Source organism: Dasypus novemcinctus, chromosome 12 (genome assembly GCF_030445035.2).
Source record: "Dasypus novemcinctus isolate mDasNov1 chromosome 12, mDasNov1.1.hap2, whole genome shotgun sequence".
Lineage (NCBI taxonomy): Eukaryota > Metazoa > Chordata > Mammalia > Cingulata > Dasypodidae > Dasypus > Dasypus novemcinctus.
The window spans coordinates 111990423-112008714 of record NC_080684.1 but is presented as its reverse complement, the minus strand read 5'-3'; the positions used below and the strand labels follow the sequence as shown (position 1 = coordinate 112008714).

General features: G+C 54.2%; 1 protein-coding gene across 16 annotated transcripts in view; it reads right to left on the bottom strand.

Moving 5' to 3' along the window:
- Nucleotides 1–18292, bottom strand: part of PPP6R2 (protein phosphatase 6 regulatory subunit 2) — a 139944-nt gene that overhangs the window by 19028 nt on the left and 102624 nt on the right. For 7 of the 16 annotated variants that reach the window (XR_011650343.1, XM_071219134.1, XM_071219133.1 and 4 more), the window contains 6 exons: nucleotides 10299–10436; nucleotides 6160–6225; nucleotides 4325–4437; nucleotides 3891–4004; nucleotides 1778–1904; nucleotides 886–1038 (listed from right to left, as the gene is read on the bottom strand). Coding sequence is in view for 15 of the 16 variants with exons in the window: in XM_071219134.1 (XP_071075235.1) it covers nucleotides 886–1038; nucleotides 1778–1904; nucleotides 3891–4004; nucleotides 4325–4437; nucleotides 6160–6225; nucleotides 10299–10436 (711 nt within the window). In the remaining variant the exon portion in view is untranslated. Of the gene's footprint in view, nucleotides 1–885; nucleotides 1039–1777; nucleotides 1905–3890; nucleotides 4005–4324; nucleotides 4438–6159; nucleotides 6226–7677; nucleotides 7831–9374; nucleotides 9451–10298; nucleotides 10437–18292 lie in introns of those variants that run through there. The other 9 variants (XM_071219129.1, XM_058309050.2, XM_071219128.1 and 6 more) reach the window with 4 other exon arrangements.

The following is an 18292-nucleotide window of genomic DNA, read 5'->3' as shown; positions in this document are numbered from 1 at the left end:
GGCCCAGAAATACCCTGAAATAGAATACAGACATGAAAAATGGTGTCATGGACAAATATATGAAGATGTGGAGGTGTTCATGATGTACTAACTGAAAAAGTCAGACTATAAACAGCAAATAAGTCCTACATTCACTAAACCTCTCTTCCCCATGTGTCTCTTGAGAAAGCTGTGCAGAGACTTGCTCATTTACAGGCTGTGGGGGCTGCTCTGGGCTGTGCTTCAGGATTTCTACAGGGAGCTTGTGTTATGTTTTCATGATAAGAAATCTTTTATTGAAAGACAGTTCTTTTTGGGTAAGGAAAAGGAATGTAGGTTTTTATAATCATTCCCACCCCCAACACCCTCTCCTTGTCCTGGGATTTTACAGTCGCAGCACTGTCCTGGAGGAACTTTGGAGGGAGGGGCTTGCCCAGGTTGGAGGCAGGTGGTTCTGGGACTCTGGCAGCAGCAGGGTTCCGGTTTTCTGTGAGCAGAGGCGCAGGGGAGGAGAGAGGCCTAGGGGCAGCCAGGAGGTGCCCTGTGCTCGAGTGTAGGCACCCCAGCCCAGGCACGCGAGCGCTCACCAGCAATCGGGAAGCTCCTGAGAGTGAAGGGGCACCTCTGCACTGTGAGCAAGAGCTGTCGGGGTGACTCTCCTTCACAGAAGACCAGGGCCTGCTGTCTTAGGGCATTTCACCCCCAAGAGCTCCAAGTTAAGCTCTGTCTTGCAATAGGCCACGTGACCGCACCCCTCTGCCCTCTGCTCTCCTAGAGCTCTGGCCAAGGCATGTCCTTCCCGGGATGAGTGGTGAGCTCTGGGGACTTTGATGTGGGGGGAGGTGATCCCCCCACAGACCGGCGTGGGCTCCAGGCCAAGCGCAGCGGGCTGGCGGCAGCACTCACCAGCAGCAGGTCCAAGGTGCTGAGCCGGCACAGCTCCTGGTTGATGCTGGGGGTGCTGGTATGCAGCAGGGCAGCCACGAGGCGGGCACTGTGCAGGCGGGCGTTGCCCAGAGGCTCCTCCAGCACGCCGATGGTGGTCAGGATCGCTTGTTTCTACAGACACAGGGAGGACCAGCACTGCCAACCCCTCCACTTGCAGGGCCCTTAGTTCCTGCGCTGCGGGTGCCTGACTCTGGGGAGGTGTGGGCTGAGAGGTGTGCCCACCGACCCCGCCATGCCCTCAGGGCCTCAGGGAGGGCGAGCGAGCAAGGGCGGTAGGCCTGTCCTGGGCCTGCGTTCTGGGGAAGCCCAGGGCACTCTATTCTGACCCTGCCAGGCCAAGGAGATGTCTCCTCAGTGCATGAGGGTGTGCTACTCTGGGACCAGAATGGAGGCCCCTTCATCTGCTGCAGGACACCACTGTCCAGTGCCTGGATGCCTGTCCTGTACTAGGTACTGCTCTAGGTGACAAGCTGAACAGAATCTGCCTTCTGAAGCTACTTTTTAGCGGGGGAAACAATGGGCTGGGGCTGGGTGACACTGGGTGGACAAGGCAGGCAGCCCTGAGGGAGCTGGGTGTGGGCACCGGGTTTACCACACTGTACCCTCCCCACAGGGCCCCGTGCCACCCAGAGCTGTGGAGCCGAGCAGGCGGTCCGCCCTGGGCCCATGAGCCTGCCCCCAGCTCAAAGGCTAGACCTATGGTGATTAGCCCTCTAATTCAGAAGGGGAAGGAGGACTGAGAACAGCAGTGGACGGAGGCACATCCCCCCACCACATACTGCCAAACCCTGGCTAGAGAGACGTCTCTGCAGCTCTTGCGAGGTGGTCCACATCTGTGCAAGCCATTTACCTTTGGTGGACTGAGCAGAAGTTGGTGAAAATCCTTGAGTCGTGGCACAATGCCATGCAATACGCTGCTGTTGACAGGGTGTGCCCTTTCGAGTCCTTGAGAAAAGGCGTCCGCCAAGCCCTCTGTCCTGTGGAAGTGAGAGCACGTGTAGACACGGGAGCGTGATGGGCCTTCACCCTGCCCAAAGTTTCAACCCCGCACCTTCTTCCAAAAGCAGCTATTTTTCTCTTTCCAAAAAGAAATCTTGAAAATGAAACTACTCATGGCCTCCAAATTTTTTGGTGATTGGTGTGATGGAAAGAGGCAGTTAGGGAAGCAGCCGGGTAATTCTACATGGGCTTCTGAAGAAAGAAAAATCACACTCTGGCTGCCTCACTAGCAGAAATTATCATAACTTTGTAATTCTACTTTCAGGTAGTAAACTAATAAATATGTATTAGGTACCAAACCCTCCCATCTTCCAGGGTGGCTGGCTCTGTCTGCCTGCCGTAAGGGGTCAGCCCTGCACAGGGCCCCTCAGGGAGCACCTCCCTCACCATCCACACTCTGCACCCCTGCACCCCTTACCTGCGAGCACCTCTGCTGAGGCCCCTTCACGCTGTGCACACACCAACCAGCCCCATTTGCACACACTTGCTAATGCCTGTACATGCCCACATCAAGGAAAGCCTCCCTGCTAACCAGCTCCTGCCCACTAGCCAGTGCCCATGCCATTCTCTTCTGCCCACAGCACTGGACATGTGCATCACGTTTGTGTGCTGACCCCCATTCCAAATGGAACAGGCAGAGCAGGGGCTGTGCCTCGGTTCCTTTGTCTGCCACATCCCACTGTTTGTCTCATGGAAGGTGTTCGAGTAAATACTTAATGGGTGAGAAAGCGTGCTGGAGCACAGCTGCCTTGAGATAGAGCCCTGAACACAACACTCAGCGGGTGGTGCTTCGTATGTGTGTACACATGTGCATCTGTGTACACATGCATGCATATATGTGTGCATGTGAATGTGTGTGTGCATGTAGCTGTGTGTCTGCATTGTTTGTACATGTGTATATGGTACGCAGAAGACAAAATTAAATAAAACATACTCCCTGTGGCAGTCTGAGATTATTTATGAATCCCAAAAGAGAAAGACTGTCTGTAAACTAATGTATTCCTCCGGTGTGATATCCTTTGACTGCATTAAATTCCTTTGATTAGATTACATGATAAGGCTGCTGCAGGCTTTTGACCGGACCACCCCTGCAGGCTGGCTCAGGTGGGTCCCCGCCCCCTCGCTGGGTCTGATATAAATGGAAACACAGAGATGACTCGCTCAGACACAGGAAAAGGAAGCCACCAGGTTTGATCCCACCACCTCAAAGAGAGGCTTGCTTAAACACAAACCCCACGAGGCTGGGCCCACAGAGCTGCTCAAGAGGAGACGGTGAGCCCGGAGGGGAAGGCTGAAGCCTCGGCAGTGACTGGGAGCCGTCTGGCTTTGCCACATGGCAGCTGACTTTGATGAGAAAATACCTCTGATGGTGCCTCAATTTGGACTTTTCATGGCCTTGAAACTCTAAGCTCTTACCCAAATATATCCCCTTTATAAAAGCTAGGGGAGCAGATATAGCTCAGTGGTTGAGTACCTGCTTGCCATGTATGAGGTTCTGGGGGTTCAATCCCCAGTACCTCCTTAGGAAAAAAAAAAGCCAACCCATCTCTGGTACTCTGCATCAGCAGCCCTTTAGCAAACTACAGCACTCCCTGACTTTTAAGTGACTGTATGTCAAGGTAAAGATTACTATACTAGAACACATCCGTGTGCACAGTGCAGTCCCTGGGGGAACCCCCTACCGACTCCACACCTCCCCGTGTAACGCCCTGGCCAGCTGCTCACGGCGGCTGCCTCTGGGGTGGGGCCCAGGATGGACTGTGATGCTCAAAGGGCCCTTATCCTTAATCGTGAAGTTACATTTTTTACAAGGAGAATATATTCATGTTAATTTACATAATTAAAAATTAATTAAAAATACAAACAAGCATCAATACAGACCACTGAACCAGGCAGTCATGTAACTGAAGCATCAAATTCAGCTTTCATGAAAGGATTTTTCCTCATGAAAGAAAGAGGCTCACCCAGCCCGCCCGGTTTCCAACAAGGTGAGTAAAACCTGTGTCCCACTGACGAGGCAGCTCTCTGTCCAGTCCCCATCAAACATGTTCTTCAGAAGCTGTTCCACACAGCCCTGCCTGTGGGAGACACCCGTGTCAGGGCTGCCAAGGGCTCTCCGCCTCGCGCTCGTTCGGGGCAGTCTCCTCCCCCTCTGCAGGACGCTGGCAGCACCCTTCAAGCCAGGAGGAGCTTTGCTCAGGAGACGGGAACAGCCAGGCTCAAGGTCGCCCCGGCTGCAGCTGAGCTGACTCCCTGGACCCACCGCAGACCCACAGAGGGTCCCGTCCATCGCATTAACCAGACCCAACTGGGGAGCGGACTTCAAAGTTGGCTCGTCAAAACGGGTTCGGCAGAGGAGCCACTGTCTCCAGGGCCCCGCGGGACTCAGGGAACTCACGATTCCAGCACCGCGAGGAGTGGGTCAGGCTCTGAAGGCCCCTGCAACTGACCGCTCTGGTCTCTGCCCAGCCTGACGATGTCGCACAATGTCTGGGAAGCGTTGGACTGCCTCTGAGGAAGGATGACACCGCGAAGCCCGTCAGCACTGAGGGGACGCGACTGGGAGCGCCTCCTGGGGGTTATCTCGAGAAGCTGGACAGACGGAGGTACCCGTGCTACTACTTAGTTCTCGGAAAGATATTTTCTACTCTCTAAACCAGTCTTCCGCAAAGGCCATCTAGCTCATGTTAAAAATGTTTGATTTTGCCTTCTCCATTATGAAAATGAAGATCTATGTAGACTGATTTTTGCTGTAGTATTTAGCAATCCCCAAGAATAAAAATGGTCAGAAAAGCTATATAGATATTTCTCTGTACCACATTTTGAGATATACTGTATATGTGACCATGTTGATACTGTATTTTAAATTTAATAAAAATAGCTACTGGCATTCAGGATGAATCGTGTGCTCACGAAAAGAAGGAAGTTGTTACAGAGGAAATAAAGGACCCAACTTTCCTAGGAAAATGTTAAACCCCATGGGAGTTTGGAGATAGCTGGGGAACACTGCCTCCTGCCCTGTCCTGCGGAGCGAACAGTAACAGGAGCCAGGAGCTGAGTAGAGACAAGCATCACCACTGCGTCTTCCCACATCCGTGCAGTGAGAGCGTGTTCATGCACATGCGCGGACACCGAGCTGAAGGAAGTGTCCGCACAACCATTTTCAGGGAGAAGAGAAAGCAGCTGGGCTGGTCACGGGGCACGGTGCAGCCTTGGGGTGATGGAGGCCGGCTGAGGGGGCTGCTTGGTCCTGGCACTCTCCTCATCATGGGGCAGCTCAGGCCACTTCAGGACACTCCGTGCTCACCTCAGACTCACGAGGGACGCCCCTGTCAGGGTGAGTGGAGAACCTTCCCCCACTCACAGGCCTGGCCCGTGGAGAACACGCAAGACCGACATGGAACAGCTTCAGCGCTCCAGCAACGAGCAGCACAGGCGGAGTCCTCTGAGGACAGCGCGCAGGCGCACGTGGGCATGTGTGCACAAGGGTATTTGTAATGCTAGGGAAAGGTCCATCAATGCTGATTCCATTGGGAGAGAGGTTTGGTCGCTGGGGGAGAGAAAGCTGTGTCTGCCCCCATGAGGATGCCCCTCATCCTCGTGGGGCAGCATCTCACACCAACGATTCACACCTCGGGCGACCCCTCCTGGGGTATGGGCTGAACCCAGTGACTCCCTTCTAACAAAGAGGGTATAGCAAACACGATGGGATGTGGATTCGAAGATCTGGTCACAGAAAGACCCTGGCATGCGCCTTCCTTGTCCTCTGGCTCCCCCTCACCTGCACAGAGGGAAGCCAGCCACCTGTGGAGGGCCATGTGGCCAGGAGTGGACCCTCTGCCTGCTGAGCCCCGAGACACCCGCAGCCCGTGAGAGGAAGCCTGTGCTGGGCTCCAGCTAAGCCGCACCCAGATCCCTGGTCCACAGACACTTTAAGGTAAGACACGTAGGTTGCTGTAAGCTGCCTCTTTGGGGGCAATTTGTTGCTTAGCTATAGGTAACAATAATACTGTCTGAAATGTATTTATATAATATGCACTTCCTAATTTTCAGTTAAAAAACAGCCTGGAAGTCAGCCCTCGATCAACGGAAGACAAGTATGCTCACAGTCCTGGCCTAAGGGGAGGCAAGTGGTGACCCTGCCTCACACCTCCAACCGCATCAGGGAGCTGGCATGATTGGCCGAGCCAGGAGGCCTGAGCAAGAACACGGTTCTGGAAGCATCGTACTCACATCTTCATCCTGACCTGGGTGGACCAGTTCCACGAGCCTCTGAATGATCATTTCTTCATTAAGCCACTGAAAGAAGAAATATGGCCTTGTATCAGAGGAAGAACCTGCTACTTTCCACCATCCTGTTCACGTTAAACTAAAAGGAAGCAAAGCCCTGAGGGCGGCAGGGATCCACACACCCAGTTTCCCCAGATGCTCCTTGCTCACCTCCCTTTGTCTGCCCAGACCTGCCACCAAGCACTGGTGACCATTTGGCGTGTGCTCACGTGTGCCCACATCCGAAGCAGCATCCTACAGCTTTCTGGGGAAGCCTCAGGCCCTGAAGGGCGAGCCGAGGAGGCCCCAGTCCCTCCCACAGGGACAGTGCCCTGCCAGCCCCTTGGATATGGTGCCTCAGCCTGCACGCTGCTTTGCCCGCAGCTTGGCTCCTGCACAGGAGGAGACGCGCCAGCACAGGGCTGCAGGCCCGTCTACTTGCTCAACTCTGCATAAGGAGGCTGCACTGAGAGCGGCCAGCAGCCGGGCCTGCCACACCACCTGCCCTGGGAGGCTCACGCCACTTTTGGTCTTCCAGCTGCCAGGCGGAGACTGTGCTGCCGTACCACATTTGCAGAGTGACTGAAACGTCAGTCTCTTCACTTTGCACGGGAATTACAATTCAGCTTGGTAACACCAGTTACCTTCTGGTTAATCGAAAGTTCTGATTGGTAGTTATATCTTTGCTTAATAAAACTATGAAAGTGAATTTATTATTACTCAGCACAAGTGGCTTGACTATAGATTAGATTATCCAATGGGATCCATGAAAGAGAAAAATAATAGAGTGCTATTTGACAAAAGAGGGAAGAAACCATGCCCAAACCATGCCATATAAAGTGTGTGCTATGTGACGGGGGGAATCATGCCACATTTACTAAATCTTTTGGCAAAAATGCTGGGAAACTTTCTATGTTGTTTTAAATTTCCTATTTGCAAACTCTGGCTCTACCACTCCAAGTCAGAGAAAAACAACTTCCACCCAGTGGCAGTGATGCCTCACCAAGGCTCCGCTCCTCTTGTCTGCCCCAGTCTTGCCACAGAAGCAAGGCTGCCTTAAGCACAGCAGTGACGGACCCTGCCTGCTCACTTTGCTTTCTGGTTAGAGCAGACCACTGGTATCTCAGAGGCCCCTGCTGTCGTGGACGGCGCTCCAGGAGCCGGGGAGGGGGAAGCCACAGGAGTACAGCTGCGGGCCCGGCCCGGTCCCACTCGGCTAGGCGGCTTCTTCACATCCCCTGCTTCTGATTCTGTTTCTTCAGATAAGACTGCACAGGCCGAAGTCGGGCCTGCTCCAGCCCCAGGGGTGTCTGCTGAGTCTCTGCCCACTCGATACTGTCTGCCCTCCCTCCAGGTACCTTGTAGGGATCCAGGACACCACTGTGCCTCTACAGCTCCCCCCTCCCTGAACTGGGTGCTGCAAAGGTCAGAGTTCTAGGACTTCCTTCCGCATACCCTAATCCTTGCCCTTCCTGAAGCTACCTCAAGACGTGGGGCTCCGGGGCCTGATGCAGAGGCCACCGTGCTGGGGCGTCCTGCCCCATCTCTGCAAGTCTTCACTGCGGCTTCCTGTCCAAAGTCTTCTTCCAGCATTGTCACCCGCATCTGCACACTCTTGGCCTTTCCTATAAGATTCTATGAGCAAAACCAGAGGGGATGCACCTGCAGGGGAATGTAAAAAGACCACCAACCAACACACCCTCCAGCAGGTGACCTGGACACCCACTGGCCCTCCTTCCTCTTTACCAGGGCTTTTTCCCTGAAGCAAAGTGGGGGGAAGGGGCCCTCTGGCTGGTAAGGCACCACTGATGGCTCTGTTGCTGATCTGGGACCTGCCCAGAGCTCACCGGGAGAGGAGGGCTCTGTGTGTGGCTCCAGGCCACGAGGGACCAGTAGTGCCTTGGGGAGCTGGGTAAGAGCTTACACAGAACTCTGAGCCAGTGTTCCCAGGCTTCTAAGGATGCCTCATCCTACTGGATATTAAGACGGGGGCTGACAAGCGAGGGCCCAGTGGGCCAAATCCGGCCAGCTGACTGCGTTAGTAAACAGAGCTTTACTGGAACACAGCCATGGCCACTCAATGACATATTCTCTCTGGCTGCTTGACCCACAAAGCCTAAAATATTTATCATCTGGCCTTTTACAGGAGAAGTTTATCTACCTGGTCCCATGCTAGAAGATTGCTTTTCTTGACACCTGTCTGCCGTCAGGCCTGATCTTAATTCCAGGTAGACAGTTTGCAAAATCATCAACCAGATAAAACCCTCAGAGAGGTCTTAAAAAGGGCTGAGAAGCCCGCCTTCACCAGGGGCCCACCTCCCGTCAGACACGGAGGCTCCCTTGTCACTACTGTGATGGGATACTGTCAAATAACCAGACCACCACCACTGACGAGCAGCTCTTCTAGGAGGCCGGAGCAGTGGGTGTGTGGCTGCAGCAACCAAGTATCTTTACACAGAACTTAAACTACTCTTAAATTCTACAGTCCCATAGCACATAAATGGTTTTGACCAACAAAACACGGGCAGCAGTGGTGCAGGCAGTCTTGAGACTCACCTTCCTCAACCCCCTTCTGAACCCGCCATGGCCCTGAGCACTGGAGGGGCCTTGCCATCACCTGGGCTCCCGACTCAGGTGCTGCAGACCCCCCAGTGGGCCTGTGACCTGCTCACCAGGAAGAAACAACCTGGTTGTTACAAGCACCAGGATCTGGGGTTATTTGTTACTGTGGCATAACCTGAGTCATCCTGACTGATACAGCCCTGGCGGCCCTGTTGTCTGGATTTGACCAACCCAGAAAGTACAGTCAGTAATTAAACTGAGGAAGTGACCTAAAAGTTTATAAAAGGGGGAAATCACCATCAATACAGCCTAGTGGCACAGACACCCTGACACACATTAAGACTCTTCAGGGTGCAAACAAGACAGGAGCTGGAGTCCCGGGCCCACCCGAGCCCCACCTGGGTGGCCATTTGCCGGCGGCTCTCTCAGCGTAAGCCCTGAGCAGAAGCAGAGGCCCAGACAAGCCTCTACTCTGCAGCTTCTGGGGCTTTTCCAGGACCGGGAGGAGCACAACTCACCCCATAAAGACTGAAGTCTAAGGGGCAACACAGACCTAGGGGCAAGGGCTCATGGCCCTGAGGGAGATGTAGGTCAGACCCGGCGCCCACCACGCGTACCTCGATGCCCTATGCCTGGAGCTCCTTTTCCAAAAATCAGGATAGCACCACCCCTTAAGGCAGCTTTGAGAACTGAATGAAATAATGTGGTGAACTGCCTGGCACAGGACTTGGTGTGCAAAGCACAGCTCCCCATGGAGGGCCGCGGCTGACACACAGGAACGCTGGCGACTACTACCAACTCAGCGGAGGAAACGTGGCACCGGCCGAAGAGGGACACTGCTGCCAGGCAAGAGGCTGGAAACAGGGCAGGAAGAACTGACAAGCTGCTGGTTTAGTTTTGACTGGATTACAAATAAAAGTTCTGCCAAACAGTGAACATGAGTTTGTCCAGCATTGACTCCCTGCAGTTCCTGGGGTTGGGGCTCTGAGCTGCAGACGGGCCACGCTCTAGCTGACTGATGTCCTGTTGGGACAGACACATCCAAACCCTCCAGAATAAACAGGATACAACTCTGCTCATTTCTTTTCTGTAACTTTTCTTTTCATGGAATGATTTCTAACAAGAGCTTTCCTTGTAGACATATGTCTGGGCATAGAGCCCTCACTGAGACCTGCTCTAAGGGGGGTGCTGCTGGGGAGGTGTGGGCGGTGAGAGGGCGAGGCGAGGGGCGCCCATCCACCTCCTCACGGAGCAGGAGGCGGGGCTGCGTTGGCTTCTGCTCAGGGAGCAGCACAGGGAGAGGGCAGACACCAGACTCCGCCCCAACCCTCAACCCTCGACAGGAACCCTGGGCCGGGCCAGAGCAGGGGAGCATCTCGGGTGAGAAGGGAGTGCCGTTGCACCCAGTCGCCAGCCTCCTGGGCCGGACGCCCAAGACAAGGCCCTTCCCTCAGGGTGCCGGGAGGACAGCGAGCTGTCCCCCCCGAGGCTGCCAACACTTCGCAAGGGGGCTCCGGCGTGCGCAGGCCTGGCACACTCACGTGCAGGACCTCTTGCCGGAGACTGGCTGGCTCCACGCAGCTGGCCAAGCGCAGCAGCAGGTCCATCGTGGCGGAGGTGCTGAGGTGCCGCAGCACCAGGCTGATGAACTGGTCCTTCTTCTTCAGAAACCCGATCACCTGGAACCCAAGCACACAGGTGAGCAGGCAGGGCAAGCGCTCGACCATCGCCAGCCAGACCCTCCAGGAACTGAGATTGCGTTTCAGCCCTGCTAAGCAGAAACGATGGGAAGACACTTAAAGAGTTAAGTGCACTTGAGTGCTGCAAGAATGACCTCCCCCAGGACAGGCAGACATGGGCCAGGCAAGTCCTGTGGGCCCAGCTCACTGGCCACCAGGGCAGGGAGGGGCCCTGGGTGGGCTGACACTGTCCTGCGGCAGAGACTGCGAGCTGGCAGCACGCTGACCCGACGCGGAGCACAGCTGCACGCTCATCCACCACCGGGCTTTTTCAGCAGAGGAGAACCGCACAGACTGAGCTGTACCAGGAAGGGACAGTAACCATCTGCAGACCCAGGTCGGGGGTACAAACCAAGGAGAGCGCAGAGCAAACGAGACGGTCAGTCAGCTGAAAGGAAAACGTGTGGCACAGGGACAAAGCGGGCTGAGATTTGAGAAAAGAGAAAGCGTCCTGCAGCAGGCCAGTGACCAGCCAACAAGGCGTGGACGGTGCAGTGTGAAGCCACAGGGTGGGGCGATGCCATTGTCCTGCCATCGGTGCCCCAAGGCTGCTCCTGCACAAAGGTGGGCGCGTGGCGATGAGGTGCAGAAACCTGCGTGCGACGCCTAGTCTGCCACTAGGTGCAAAAGCAGTTTGGCGTCACCTGCTCTATCCAGGCCACTGGCTGGGGGCTGGGAGCATGCCCAGTTACACAAATTTTGACAAGTGAAATATTTCCTTGAAAAACATATTTATCTAAACTGACAAGAAGAAAATCTTAACAGTTCTGTACTTCAAAAGAAACAAAATCCATAATTTAAAAACTTCCCATACAGAAAACCCCAGGCTCAACAGACCTTGCCAGTGAATTCTACCAAACACTGAAAGAAAAATGACCAATCTTATACAGATTTTTCCAGGGAACAATAAAAGAAGAGACATAAAATCTTGATCCTAAAAACCAGGTAAGGTTATTGTAAGAAAAGATTATAGGTCAATCTCACTGTGAACACAGATGTAAAAATAAAGCAATATAAAAGAAAGCATAATATTTTACGATCAAGCTGAGTGTACTCTGGAATGTGAGGCTGGTTTAACATTAGAAAATCAATATGTGTAATCTGCCTCTTTAACAGAATAGAGAAAAAAAATCATGATCAACTTCATAGAGATAAAAGCATTCCATAAAATTCAACAGTGATTCATGTTATAAACTTTCCAAAAACTAGGCACAAAGAATATTTCCTTAATCTGAGTTAAAAAAAGAAAAATATCTATAGAAACCCCACAGTAGACATCATAATTAATTGTAAAATATTGAAGACTTTTCTTCTAAGGTAATAAACAAAACAAAGAAAACTATCGCTACTTTTTTTTTTTTTTTAAGATTTATTTATTTATTTAATTTCCCCCCAGATTGTCTGTTCTGTGTCCATTTGCTGGGTCTTGTTTCTTTGTCCGCTTCTGTTGTTGTCAGCGGCACGGGAAGCGTGGGCGGCGCCATTCCTGGGCAGGCTGCACTTTCTTTTGCGCTAGGCAGCTCTTCTTATGGGGCGCACTCCTTGCGTGTGGGGCTCCCCTACGCGGGGGACACCCCTGCGTGGCAGGGCACTCCTCGCGCACATCAGCACTGCGCATGGGCCAGCTCCACACAGGTCAAGGAGGCCCGGGGTTTGAACCGCGGACCTCCCATGTGGTAGACGGACGCCCTAACCACTGGGCCAAGTCCGTTTCCCATCACTACTTCTATTCAACATTATACTGCAGTTCCAGCCAAGGCAAGAAAAGGAGATAAAGGTATAAAAATGATTAGGGATGAAATAAAATGGTCATTACAGATTACATGACCATGTACATAGACAAAACAATATAAAGATAAATTACTTAGAATTAATGTACTTTTATCAAGATAGACACAAGGCTACTATTACAAAATCAACTACATTTAAAAATTACAGTTGGAAATTAAACTTTAAAATAGTGACAACACAAAATGCTGACCAGCTGGCAGAGAAACTAGATCATTCACACACATGGATGGATGACGGGGATGAAAACGGCACAGCCAGTCTGGAGAAGAGCCTGACAGTTTCTTAAAAATCTAAACATGAAACTACTGTAGGATGTAGCAACTGCACCTCTAGGTATGTATCCCAAAGACATAAAAACTTACGTTCACACAAAAACCTGTACGTGAAAACTCAAAGCAGCTCTATTCATTATACAGCCTTCTCGCTCGTCAGGCCGGCACACGCGGCCCCCTCGGGAGCTCTCCCAGGAAACCGCTTCCCAGCCCTTCTCAGCAAGTCCAGCCATGGCCAAGGCCAGCACCCAGCCAGGAGGCCCGCGCCCTGCCCCCTCGGGCTTCTCCGAGCCCCTGCAGGCGTTCCTCTCCGGTGCCCACCCCCTGACACCCCGAGAGAGTCCAGGGGGCCTGGGGCACCCTCCCTAGAGCACAAGCCCAGCCCAGAGGCCGGGGCTGACTGATGGGCCCTGGAGAGGAACAAGGGCCCCCGCCTGGCCGCACAGGCACGCCACGCGAGCTGAGGCGGGACGGGGTGGCTCAGGGCGGGCGCGTGCGACCCCAGCCCCAGCCCTGGGAAACGCAGCAGCAGTGCCCGCCACCCCCCCCCCCCGGGCTATCCCTGCAGGCAGAGCCTCAAGGTGGGCGCGCGGGAGGAAGGACCCTGGGAGCAGGTTCCGGGGAGCTCTCAGCAACCCAAACCCAGCGGGGCTCCAGAGTGGGGAGCTCTGCGTGCAGGGGAGGCACCGCTGGGGGCCGGGTCACGGCACACATCCGCCAGCACGCCTCACCGCTGGTGCGTGCCCGCCGGGCGCCCGCGCGTGCCCCGCGTTCATCAGGTGGACGTGCGAGTGGCGCGAGCTGCCAAGGCCAGGGCTGGGCCAAGGTGCCCCGGTCGGGCCAGGGCTCCCCGGGTGGACCCGCGCACACGTGGACGGCCAGGAGCAGGTGGCAGGCGGCCCTTCTGCCTCAGGGAGCCCCGCTCCAGCGCGCACCGCACCCCTCGCCCTCTCTGTGGGCGCCGACCCTCCCTCCTGACCCACCGGCCCGTCATGGCCCCGGGCTGCTCCCGGGCCTGGCCCCGAGCAGTGAGGCGGGGGACTCAGGGGCAGGCACTGAGAGGCCGTGGCCGCCCAAAGGCCCCGTGCGCAGCCCGCCCCGGCCTTCAGCGTCCGCTCCCGGGAGCCTCTGATTCACTGGAGGGCAGGGATTTTCTGAGGCCCTTGGCGCGCTGACAAGAAAACAAGTCCACTCTCCCAGCCCCCAGGGCTGGCCTCATGGGGCTCCCCCTGGCAGGTGCTGGCCTCGCGGACTTGCTCCCAGGGCCACAAAATGCCTGTGAGGGAGTTAATATTACCACCCCAGTTTTCAGGTGAAGAAACTGAGGCACAGAGAGGTGAAAGGAGCTGCCCAAGGTCACACCACTGGCGCAGGCAGTGCCAGGACTCAGAGCTGGCTGTGGGCTCCTGGCTGGGACCCCAACTCCCAGCAGTAGCACAGCCTCTCGCTCTGACGGCTGTGTTTCTTCACCCCTCCAAAGCCCCCACCACTGCCTTAGCCCCCCTTTTCCTCCTGGACAGCAGACAGGTGTCTGCTCTGCTTTAATTTTTAGGGACCCTGTGACTCTTGCACCAAGCCCGCTTCCTTCTTTGCTCTGGCCACTGGGAAGCTCCTGGCTAGGTCTGTGGCACCTCGTTGTCCTCCTTCCCTGGCCCTCAGTCCTGACTCTGGAACCAAGCACGCAAAGGGGCAAAAAGCCCTGACCAAGCCCCATCACCCGTCACCTCTGGTGAGATGTGGGGGTGGCTGGCCTCCCTGCTCCCCTAGGGAAGGTGCCCCTCAGCCAGGCACCCTCCACCTCTGCACGGGCCCCACCCAGCTTGCCAGCACCCCTGCTGGGGAGGTGGAGACCACTCAGTTCTTGCCCAGCCCTGGGGATCCCACACGTCCACACGCCCACACAACCTCCCACCAGCCACTGGGAGAGTGGCTGCCAAAAGGATAGCCGGGGGCGCCTGGGGGCAGGGGGTCACCTGGAGGGAGGCAGCGGGCAGCAAAGCCCTGGGAGGAGGGCTGGGCTGGGGTCAGGGTAGGAAGAAATTTGGTGGTTTCATGGGAAGGTTTGAGGAGCCCCTCATGACGGGGCAAAGGGTGAGATCCTGGGGGCTCCCACCAGACGTGGGCCCCGTGCCGGCCCTCCTCCTCCAAGCCTTAGCTTCCTTCCAGGCGAGAGGAAGAGGCAAGAGGCTGAGAAAGGAGCTGGGACGCCCAGGACCCAGGGGGCCTGGACACACACTTGGCACATGCTGGGGCACACCTGGGCATAGGCAGGACACACCTGAGCACATACTGGGCACACCTGGGCACACACAGGTACACCTGGGCACAGGCAGGGCACACCTGGGCAGCAGGGCACACCTGGACACATGCTGGGGCACATCTGGACACATGCTTGGGCACACCTGGGCACATGCAGGACATCTGGGCACACATTGGGCACATGCTGGGGCACACCTGGGCACATGCTGGGACACACCTGGGCACATGCTGGGCACATGCTGGGCACACCTGGGCACATGCAGGGCATACCTGAGCACATGCAAGGCACACCTGGACACATGCTGGGGCACACCTGGGCACACGTGGGCACACGCAGGGCATACCTGGGCATATGCAAGGCACACCTGGGCACACTTGAGCACATGCTGGGGCACACTTGGACACATGCTGGGGCACACCTGGGCACACCTGGGCACACGCAGGGCATACCTGGGCACATGCAAGGCACACCTGGACACATGCTGGGGCACACCTGGGCACACGTGGGCACACGCAGGGCATACCTGGGCATATGCAAGGCACACCTGGGCACACTTGAGCACATGCTGGGACACACCTGGGCACATGCTGGGCACATCTGGGCACATGCTGGGGCACACCTGGGCACCTCAGGGAGGAAGCGCATGCCTCCCCCCTCCACCTCCACCCTATCTGTCCCTTGCTTGGCCGCTGAGCTGCCCCGCCCTGCGGCCCCGCTCACCTTAGGCCCTGCATGGCTGCTCGGTGGCCCCCTCCTCCCATGCCTGGCCTCAGGCAGACCTGCTCTTCCTCAGTGGAATACTACTCAGCCATTGAAAAGACTACTGATACACAAAGCAGCAGGGACAAATGTACAAGTAATTCAGCTGACTGAAAAAGCAAATCCCAAAGGTTATGTACTGTATTAGTCGAACTACATAACATTTTTTTAAATGACAAAATTTTGGAAATGGAGGACCAATTAGCAGCTGCCAGATGTTAGGGACAGAGAAGGTGAAGGGGGCAGGAGGGAGGAGGAGCTGGTTATAAAAGGGCAAGGAGGGGGGTGTCTGGAGTGTGAACCGTGCAGTTTTGACACAGGAACCTACAGGGGAAAAACAAAACAGAACTTACACACATGCACACAGGCACATGCCACCAACACATGAGCAAAACTGGAGAAATCTGAATAAGATCAGTGGGTGATACCAATGTCAACATCCTGGTTGTAATATTCCTACTACAGCTCTACAAAATATCACCATTGGAGGAAAGAGTAAAATACACAAGGGCTCTCTTTGGATTATTTCTTAGCACTCCATATAAATATACAATTATCTCAATTAAAATTTTCAATTAAAAAGATGTCATCTAGGGAAGCAAATGTGGCTCAAGTGATTGAGCTCCTGCCTACCACAGGGGAAGTCCCAGATTTGGTTCCCAGTGCCTCCTGGAGAAGATGAGCAAGACAGTGAGCTGGCGCAATAAGCTGATGCAACAAGATGACACAAGGAAATAAAAGAGGAAAGACAATGAGAGACACAACAAAGCAGGGAGCTGAGGTGGCTCAATCAATTGAGCGCCTCTATTCCACTCAGGAGGTCCCAGGTTTGGTTCCTGGTGCCTCCTAAAGAGAAGACGAGCACACATCAAATGGACACAGAAAGCAGACAGCAAGTGCAAGCAATGAGGGAAGGGGAATAAATAAATAAATCTTTTTTTAAAAAGTCATTTGGACTAACATGAAAATATAAATATCTAAAAATAAATCTGGGAAGCGGATTTGGCTCAACTGATAGAGCGTCCGCCTACCACATGGGAGGTCCAGGGTTCAAACCAGGGCCTCCTTGACCCGTGTGCAGCTGGCCCACGCACAGTGCTGATGCGCAAGGAGTGCTGTGCCACGCAGGGGCGTCCCCCGCGTAGGGGAGCCCCATGCGCAAGGAGTGCGCCCCTCAAGGAGAGTCGCCCTGAGTGAAAAAAGTGCAGCCTGCCCAGGAGTGGCACCGCACACACGCAGCAAGATGATGTAACAAAAAGAGACACAGATTCCCAGTGCCACTGACAAGAATGCAAGTGGACACAGAAGAACACACAGCAAATGGACAGAGAGAGCAGACAACGGGGGGAAGGGGCAGGAAGGGGAGAGAAATAAAAAATAAATCTTTAAAAAACATATAAAAAGAAATAAAGTTTAATGAAAGATGTATCGGATCACTACACAGGAAAAATATGACATATTGAAAGAAATTAAAGAAACCTTAAGTTCTCACCTTTGCCACAGTAGCATGGAAGCAGCTAGATACCATATAGGGTGAGGAAAGGAGCCTCGGGAGCAGCGCTTAGCAGCAGCAGCAGCAGCAGGGGGACCCGCCCCCACCCCGGCCATCAGCGGTCTGTGGACCTCAGGGCGTGGATAGCAGCAGCCACAGGGTTGCAGGGGTCCCTTCCCCCAGAGAGGGGAGAGGGCGGGACAAAGCCTACAGCAAATTCAGGCTTTGGCCAGTGATCTTGGTCTGCTGCACTGGAAGGGCCACAGGTAGCTAAAGGTAATTTTCCTCCTTAAGAGGGAGGGATGGTGTGGAAGGTGGAGAGCAGCCTGAGGCTTGTAGGTGAGGCTTGGCCAGCCCTGAGGACACCGCCCCTACACAGCCCACCTGCTGCAGAGTCACCTGAATGCAATGCCCCCAGCACCTGGGGGCGGAGCCGAGCGCGCTGCCCAGGAGCGCCATCTGCTGACCAAACCGGAAAAGTGCGTGAAAAGGGAAAAATGTTAAGTAAATAAGAGGCAAGCAGGTGCCTTCACTGCCACCTTCTCCAAGGCCCTGGAAGCTGGCCTGCACCCCACTGCTGGGTCCTTAGCCCTGGTCTGAGCAGTTACACAGGGCTAATGCTAAAGATCTAGAGCAAGGTGAGCCAAGGGTCCAAGAACAGTGGAGGCACACAGCCACTTACCTGTGAATCCCTAGGCAAGGGAGAGAAACCAAACAGCAGAGTAAATGCAGCATCAGAATCAGATGCCTAGACATCAGGAGAAGTTACAAGCGATACAAAGGAAAAGGAAGACATGACTCAGGCAAAGGAACAAATCAAAGCTCCAGACGAGACCCAGGACTTGACACAGCTGATCAGTGAGGTTCCTACAAATCTCCTAAGTCAGATCATGGAGATGAAGGACAATATAGCTAAGGAAGTAAAGCCATTAAGGTTGTTTTTTTTTTTTTCATTTAAATGCCTTTTTTAATAATTTCTTCATGTTCACAGAAGTTTCACTGACCATTTTTATATGTTTAAGGTAGTAAAAGCCATTAAGATACTGGGTGAGCACAAAGAAAATTTGAAATCTTGGATAGAGAAATAACACAGCTTATGTGAATGAAAGACACAAGAGGTGAGATAAAAAAATACAACAGAAGCACACAATAGCAGATTAGAAATCATAGAAGAAATAATCAACAACATAGAAGAAAAGAAAACTGAAATTGAGGAGAAAGA